Raw genomic sequence first — 8,916 nt, forward strand, 5'->3', positions numbered from 1 at the left:
GGGGCAGAGGGGCAGAGGGGCAGAGGGGCAGAGGGGCAGAGGGGCAGAGGGGCAGAGGGGCAGAGGGGTAGAGAGGCAGAGGCAGGGGTATCTCTGAGTTCCAGAACAGTCAGGGCTATATAGCAAACCTTGTTCCAACAAACAAACAGAATATGGATGTCTGGTGATTTGCTCAGCAAAGGACTATTTCTTCTACATATCCATGGTGCCTCCCTATGAGTGCACTACCCAACTTCTCAAATACAAATATCTTTTTACACACACCACAAAATATCATATCTCCTACTGAGACTCCTGTTTGGAGTCACAAAATCTTACTGTATGAGAATACTGTGCCATTAGCAAGAAGGCGTAGTTAGTATAACAAAAGTTACATTTTATTATGCTGAGATTCTTTATACAATGTTCACACACTAAATATGGTCCTAATCCTATCTCCCCCAGACTGCTTGCCTGTGCAGTGAATCTTAGCAGAAGTTCAGGTCCAGTCTCTAAGAGTAGTCTCTGACTTGAGGGTCAGCATCTGGGGGAGACTCTCCAGCTGTAGGGCAGAGCACAGTGACATCTCTCCAGATGTGCAGAGTGAGCATTGCTCTTGGTCTCTGCTTATACACTGTCCACTGGGTGCCACGGGGTTCTAGGACTGTGTCTGATTGTCTTAAGTGAGTGATGTCACTGNTGAGCATTGCTCTTGGTCTCTGCTTATACACTGTCCACTGGGTGCCACGGGGTTCTAGGACTGTGTCTGATTGTCTTAAGTGAGTGATGTCACTGGGTTCTGGTTATCAGATGCAGTCCTAGGCATGGTGGGGATCCTGACTAAGCCAGTTTTGCATGTCTAAAGGCATTTTTGAATACGCTCATTACAACATGGTACATTATAGAAGACTCTAGAAATTCCAGAATAGTCAAAACATTTCAGCAGTTATACATGGAAACTTTGATCTCTAGAAATTGATCATAAATTGCTATGGCTCCACCTGGCCTGGATTCCTCGAGAGTAGCAACTATGCATTTATTAAACAATTTGTCTTCTCCAAATATTTGTCTATTTTCTCCTGGTGTATCACAAGGGACTTGCCTCTATTAATTGGAGAGGGCTCAAACACAGAGGCATTTCATAATTGCCTTAGAGGTGTTGGCTGTGGGCTGTACCAAATCAGAATATTTCTAGAGTTCTCTATTACAGAATGCCTTGTATTCTTCATTTCAACTACTTCAGAATCCATTCCATCCCACTTTTCTGCATGTTTCCATTTATGTGGAGCGCAACCTTTCTGGTCCTTGCTCTACCTTCCTTTGCTCTGGCGTTGTAGGGGCAAGGTGGCTAATTTATACATCACAGGAAATAAAACAGTTGTGAATATGGCTGAGCCCAGACATGTGTACAGAACTACTGGCAGATCTGGGTAGTGTCCCTGAAGAATTCCGATCACTGCTGGAATGGCCATTTCTCCCAGGGCAGCACCAATTACAAAGAATGCTGCAGATTTCCCAGTTAAGGTGGTGTACTGCTCAATCCAGGAGATGCCACTGGGAAACGTGGCTGCCATTGAGGCTCCATACACAGAAGTCGCAATCCAGAGACAAAGAGGGCTCTTGTCAAAAAGCACCAGAAAGAAACATGAGGCCAGGTTGACAATGTTGCTCAGCACAATCATGGTTCCAGGCTGTAACAATGTCGCAAAGAAGATGGCCAGGCCCCTGCAAGCTGCAAAGGTTCCCCAGAAGATGGAGTTCAAGCCAGCTGCCTCACTCTCTTCCATGCCAACATGGGTGGTAGCGAAGGAGAATACATAAGAGCCGTAGGTCACCTCGGCTCCCACATAGAAGAAGAAGAAGAGGAAGAGGAGGCATAGCAGGGCCCTGTGATATTTAGCCCTTCGAGCTCCCTCAGCAGATGCTGAGGATTTTTTCTGCTTTGAGCGTTTCTTACAAAACAGACCAAACAGAAAGACAGACACTACTAAAACATAGGTGCTGATAGAAGCATATGTCCACAGCAGATTCTTGTCATCGGGTAGCGCGAACACAGAGTCTGAGGAGCCTTTGGAGGATCGGTTCAGCATCAGAGGGTCAAAGTCGGACTGGGTGTGGTTCTGGGCAGATTCTGTACCCCAGGCCAACTTAGCCAGCAGGGGAGCCAGAAAGGCACCCAAGGCAAAACTGAAGTGCAAGGCCTGCATATGTGGGGCTCCTTTGTCCCCCCAGAGATCCAAGATGAGGACGTTCCCACCTACAAGTTAAAGAAATAATCTGACAGTCGCTTAGTAGGAACATTTTTATTAGTGTTTAATTAAGCTGTAGGAGTTTTATTACCTTCTAAGTTTATACTAGAACCCCTCTGTTATTAAGGAGCTGTAACCCACCATCGCCAGAGGACTGTGTGTCATCTTATCTTCATACATGGAATTTACAAGTTAGTAAACCATCACTTATCAGAAACTATTTATTATAGTGGTAATCTCGCTGGGAAGTAATATTAACTGTGGCTTGACTGAGAATGACCTCAATAGGTAATATATTTACACACTTAGTCCCCAGGTGATGGAACTGTTTGGGAAGAATGAGGAGGCGTGGCCTTGCTGGAGGAGGTGTGTCACTGGGGGTGGGCTTTGAGGTTTCAAAAAGCTGACACTAGGCCCAGGCCCAATCCCTGTCAGGCTCTCTTCCCCTTTCTCCCCACACCTCTCCCCTTCTTTCCTCTCTTTCTCTCCTCTCTCTCTAGGGGTTAGAACGTAAAGCTCTCAGCTGCTGTCCCAGTGCCTGTGAGCAGTGACACTGTGAGTCACCCTGCTTCCTCCCACCATGCTTATGAACTAATACTCTGGAACTGTAAGCAAACTCCCTATTAAATGCTTTCTTCTGTAAGTTGCCCTGGTCTTAGTAGCTCTTCACAGCAACAGAACAACAAAACACTGGTAAATTTATTTGTAATTTTTGAGAGAGCCCCCATATATGCTATCCTGGCTATGAACTTGCAAAAGATGATCTTGGATTTTTGAGACTCCCCTCAGAATCACTTAAGTACTGGGATCACAAGAATATGCCAGTCTATGGGATTGAGCCCAGTATTTTGTAGACAAATACTCTGCTCAACTGAACCATATCCCCCAGGTCCATGCATAAATATATGTGCAATACTAGGCAAAATGTTATCTAATGGTGGGAAAACTACCAAAGCTTCAGTATTTCACTTGGGTGCTAATTCCAATGGAAGTGATTATTTCCTTAGGTCTAAACTAGATACTAAAGCACCCAGATGCCAGCCAGATTGCCCTGGAATTCGGTCTCATTTGTTGCAGGAAACAAAAACAATCTTCAGAATTGTGAACTGCACAGTTTTAATACCCACGATGTGAAGAGCCACGAGCATCTAGGATTTGACTGTCCTCAAAAAATCAGATATTTGGAGACAGGCATGTAGCTCCACATTGCAGTTTTACCTTCAAATGAATCTAGAAGTGTAAACTATTTTCACGATCTATCAAATAGCTTTTCTTCCTGTTCAGCAAGAATGGTGGGCATCGGTTAAGAAGTATCCTTGCTGGAGGAAGTATGCTACTGGGGGCAGGATTTGAGAATGTAAAAGCCTCCAGCCATTTCCAGTTTTTCTCTCTGCTTTGTGCTTGCCCTTCAATATGTGAACCCTCAACTTCCTGCTCATGCCACCGTGACTTTACTCCATTATCATGAACTCTACCCCTCTGGAACCATATGTCCAAACAAACTCTTTCTCCTCTAAGTTGCTTTCTTCATAGTGTTTTATCACATCAATTACAAAGTAACTAATACACCTTGTTAACCCTATCAAGTAACTATTTTCCCTTACACTGAAGTGGTCAAACTTTATCCCTAAGGAAAGCCTGCCCATTTGCATTATAATTTCCCACAGAAAGGGAGTCCTTCCATGTTTGACTAATTCAACAGTCTCAACAGTCTCTCATAAAGGAAAATCCTCCAAATGCACTTCATAGTTAGGTTTTCAACAATTGGTATCCTAATTGTCAAAGAGAAATGGTGTTGGAGTATGATTCTGAGGTGCTGAAATGCTGAGTTGTGATTCTGAGGTGCTGGAGTGTGATTCTGAGGTGCTGGGGTGTGATTCTGAGGTGCTGGGGTGTGATTCTGAGGTACTAAGGTGTGGTGCTGAGATGTGATTCTGGGGTACTGAGGCGTGGTGCTGAGGTGTGATGCTGAGGTGCTGGGTGTGATTCTGAGGTGCTGAGGTGTGATGCTGAGGTGCTGAGGTGTGATTCTGAGGTGCTGAGGTGTGATGCTGAGGTGCTGAGGTGTGATTCTGAGGTGCTGAGGTGTGATTCTGAGGTGCTGAGGTGTGATTCTGAGGTGCTGAGGTGTGATTCTGAGGTGCTGAGGTGTGATGCTGAGGTTCTGGGGTGTGATTCTAAGGTGTTGAGGTATGATTATGAGGTGCTGAGGTGTGAGTCCATGGTGTTTTCACAGCAAGACAAGTGGCACTCTAATTTCATATACTTTACTTTTCCTCATAGTACTGTCCCTGATACTGGAGATGAAGCTGAAGGATTCACTAACCTGTATCCACAACACCAATTGAAGCACCAAACACAGCCATCATGATAATCAGTAAAAATGCCTTCTTGCACAAAGGAATGAGATAAAATCCAACTGCAGTAGCTACCATTGACACACCTGAGGAAAAAGAATAAAGCCAGTTAGAAAACAAGTGTCTGTGAAGGTCAGAAGTCAAAGGGACATCATAAGAAATTCTAAAATGAAAACTAACACTGAATTAAAGTTGTTTGGTCTTTGGCTGGGCATAGAGGTGCACATCTTTAATCACAGCACTTGGGAGACAGATGTGGGCAGAGCTCTATGAATTGAGGCCAACATGATCTATATAGATAGTTTCCAGCCAGCTGGGGCTACATAGTAAGCGCTTGTCTCAAAAACAAAAAAAGGTAAAACCAAATCACAACAACAAAAATGTTTGAGTATGAGTAGATGAAAGATGTAGTGGTTATATGTGGTGGTTTAATCTAAAGCTTTTATAATATTTGTGGCCATAAAAATGTAAATTACTATGACTTGAATCCAATTTTATCGTTGCTAATGATCAAGTTAGAAATTGTAACCAAAGATCAATTTTATAGTGTTTGAGTCAGTCCAAAAAGTATTAATTCAAAGAATATTTCTATAAGGTAATAATGTAAAAATGCAAAAGTAAAACTCCATCGTTAACACTGATTATAGGAAAACTTTACCAGATAAATTCATTTGTGGGATAAAAGGAAATGAAGTACAGAAAAAAATAGACTTTCAACCCACTTTTGAAGTAATAATTATTACTTATATATCAGCAATACATTATTAACCTTGCCTCCAAAGATGTTTTAGTATAGTAATCTAGATTGTCTTTATTCTTCCCAATTTATTGAAAATGGCATGCTAACAGCTCTGCCCTCTTTTCCAGGTCAGGATCCAAGGTGCTCAGTCCGTGCTCAGCTCTGACAAGGGCAGCAGGTCAGAGGTGCAGCCTATATCACTTCCCACCATCCCCTGTCCCTTCATCTCCAAGCCCAAGTCCACAGAGCTTGGCCAGGTTCCAGGAACTCATTCTGACCCTACCTCATCCCCTCGCCCCGGCCCCAGAAGCCCCACCCCCACCCCAGATAAGCAGTGCTTCAGGGTCAGCCAGTGTATGTGCCTGGAGTGGAGCCTATATCACAGTAAGTCAGCGTTGCTCAGGGTTGACAACACTCACACCCAGGATAGAGCTAATCAGGTTTCTAGAGGGTTCCGAATATTTTTCTTCCAGCAAAGGCTACAGAAGCCCGGCTGCCCAGGAGCTGCACACAGCTGTTTCCAAAGCCAACCGTTCTTGAGGCTATGCTTTTAATATTTAGAGTAAATTGAAAATTCATTGAAAAACAGTAAAAAGCAGTGTTTGCTCACCCAAAAGTAAAAAAGGGTTCATATAGTCAAGGAGAACTCCACCAATCATAGTGCCACATAAAAATCCAGAGGCGCGGCCCACGAAAATGATAGAAAGATTACTGATGTTTTGGTTCACATTTCTCGCCAAATCTTGGAATGTAGGCCCAAGGATAGCAGTGCTTATTCCCTGAAATTTAAAAAGTGAAGAGCTGTGAACTTACAACCATTAAAATAATGTTTATTTAGATGGTTGTCTTCTCCTTTATAGAGAATGGGAGGAGAATTATAATATAAACAGGAAAATCTTGCAACCCTTTACTATTAGACTCATCTGCTCCTGTTAGTTTTCTTCTACTCAACTTTTAAGTTGTATTGGTTTGCCTTTGGTTGCAAATCTTTTTTAGATTTTGAAGAACATCTTAAAAGATTTTCTTGCATTTATAGTTAAGATATATCAAATTTATTTTCAAAATATTTTCTTTATTTTAAATCTACTCCATTTATGACTGATATATTATTAAGTAATCAACTTATTACTTATATTGGTTATGTTTTTAGAAAGCAATACTTCTGGCACACATCGATTTCTTTCTCTGAACCCCACACATATAATATGCTGGAAATCAACCATCTGAATATTTCTAAACCTATAGGCTTCTTTAATGAAAGTCCAAAGCCACCAGGCAGGAGTATAGACTATAAGACGTCTTAGGAAATACATACATAAACATATACAAAAGGTTTTATCAATAAAATGTTGCCTGTAGCAAGAATGTGTTAGCAAGAACCAAGGGTTGAAGAGAAAATTCACTGGTGCCTTTGAGAAAAAACGTTTCTAAGTCATCTATATTTCAAGAGTAATTGATTATGCACTGGGCTGCCCCAAACCAAATGTCCTCCCTTTTTAATAGCACGAACCCTGTACTACAGCGTGGACAGGCCCAAAGCAAGCACCAGGTTCAATGAAAGACTGACTACAGGTTCTAACCAAATTCCTGCGCAGGACTTAAGACGTTTGCACACAGTGAAGGCTCCCGAGCACCTGCAGTATTTTCTATCACAGGCCCTCCTACATCAAAGTGGCCGAGAAGCAAGCCCAGAGACTGAGGCGAAAGCACCACAAATTAAGCTGCAGTCCGGGCTACTTAGTGAGACAATGTCTAAAAATAATAAAATCTTAAAGATGGAAGTGCCCCCCCCCCCCCCCCAAACCACCGGCTTTTGACTCTTAGCACCTAACCTCCTGGGTGATGAAGAAAGTCACTTTCCTCTCAGGGCCCATTTTTCCGTCAGGAAAATTACCAGTTGGCAAAACTTGGTTAGGCCACCAGGAAGAGGCAAGGTGGCATTTGACAGTTTAATAGTTTGGAGCTTGCTGGGATGGTTGTGGAGGACAGCAACCACCAGCTCAGAACAGAAGGCTCCGGTTCCCCTTCCTGTATCTCCTTCCATCGCACCCAGGTGACAATGAAAGTTTAAAGACTTTGGAAAATACATTAACGTAATCCGTTTGAGTTGACAAACCCCTCCAAGATTAGAACCGTGTTCATTTCCTAAGTGGGGAGAAGGAGACCCAGGAAGATGAATGCACCCGGGCTCCCTCTGTGCAGGCTGGGGGAGCAGGTCTGCAGCTGGGGAGGACTCGTTCCCTACGGAGCCTCTTGCCCCAGCCTGGGAGAGGGCAGCCTCTGCTCTCACCAGCCCCACGAAGGAGGCGTACAGGACCAGCGTGGTTAGCCAGAGCAGCACGCCCCGGGTTCTGCCGCCGCGCCCGGCCGCCTCCAGCTCACTGCGCGCCGCTGGGACCTCGGCGTCCTGCAGGAGACGCTGCCCAGTCGTCGGGGCCACAGCCCCGCGGCGCTCCAGTTCTAGCTCCAGCTTGGCGGCTCCGAAAGGTTCTGGACTCCCTCAACCCCTCCCGGGCGACTAAGACCTGGGCGCAGCCCGCCCCACCCCACCCCGCCCCACCAAGCCGCTCCCCATGCCACCTCCCAGGCCACCGGTCCACCGGATGCTCGCACCTCTACTGGGCTCCCGAGGCGCGGCACAAAGGCAGCCTCACCGCGGGACCACAGAAGATTCTGCTGCACCCCAACGAAAAGCCCAGCTAGACCCACAAGATGAGGTCGGTCCCCAGGGTTTCCTGCACAAGGGAAGGTTTGGCCTTCAGGAACTTTCCAAGCCCTGCCCTGATGCCTGAGATTTCTGAGCCTCCTGTCTTTCTTTCACTCCACAAACATTCGATGAAGCTCACTCAGGATTAATCCTCACCACCCTGACACCCACAGTCACCAGCCACAGGGTAACAGCAACTCCAGAAACAAATCTAGGTTCAAAGCTGTGGTTTTGAATGTATAACTCTTCCAAATACTCTGACAAGGCATGGTGTGTATTAGATGGTCGAGTAAGTTTTCTTTTCTTTTCTTTTTATTAGACATTTTCTTCATTTACATTTCAAATGTTATCCCCTTTCCTAGTTTCCCTCCCTCCCCCTCCCCAGCTCACCCACTCCCTCTTCCTGTCCCTGGCAGTCCCCTATACTGGGGTATAGAACCTTCACAGGACCAAGGGCCTCTCCTCCCATTGATGACCGACTAGGCCATCCTCTGCTACATATGCAGCTGGAGCCATGAGTCCCACCATGTGTTTTCTTTTGTTGGTGGTTTAGTCCCAGGGAGACCTGGGGTACTGGTGAGTTCATATTGTTCCTCCTATGGGGCTGCAAACCCCTTCAGCTCCTTGGATATTTCCTCTAGCTCCTTCATAGGGGACCCTGTGTTCTGTCCAATGGATGGCTGTGAGCATCCACTTCTATATTTGTCAGACACTGGCGGAGCCTCTCAGGAGAGAGTTGTATCAGGCTCCTGTCAGCAAGCTCTTGTTGGCATCCTCAAAAGTGTCTGGTTTTGGAGGTTGTTTATGGGATGTATCCTCAGGTGGGGCAGTCTCTGGATGGACTTTCCTTCAGTCTCTATAACTCCTTCCATGGGTATTTTGTTC

At 45.1% G+C, this 8,916-nt stretch overlaps 1 protein-coding gene across 2 annotated transcripts in view; it reads right to left on the reverse strand.

The window, feature by feature from the left end:
• Window positions 1-357: 357 nt before the first annotated feature.
• LOC110326467 (sodium-dependent glucose transporter 1B) overlaps window positions 358-8,916 on the reverse strand; it is a 32,514-nt gene continuing 23,955 nt past the window's right edge. The window contains exons 1-5 of one of the 2 annotated variants that reach the window (XM_029542361.1): window positions 7,615-7,810; window positions 5,935-6,103; window positions 4,555-4,671; window positions 728-2,236; window positions 358-637 (exon numbers count right to left, since the gene is read on the reverse strand). In XM_029542361.1, the coding sequence (XP_029398221.1) occupies window positions 1,290-2,236; window positions 4,555-4,671; window positions 5,935-5,983 (1,113 nt within the window). In that variant the 5' untranslated portion in view covers window positions 5,984-6,103; window positions 7,615-7,810 and the 3' untranslated portion in view covers window positions 358-637; window positions 728-1,289. Of the gene's footprint in view, window positions 638-668; window positions 2,237-4,554; window positions 4,672-5,934; window positions 6,104-7,614; window positions 7,811-8,916 lie in introns of those variants that run through there. The other variant, XM_021204927.1, reaches the window with a different exon arrangement.

This window comes from Mus pahari, chromosome 9, assembly GCF_900095145.1.
Source record: "Mus pahari chromosome 9, PAHARI_EIJ_v1.1, whole genome shotgun sequence".
NCBI lineage: Eukaryota > Metazoa > Chordata > Mammalia > Rodentia > Muridae > Mus > Mus pahari.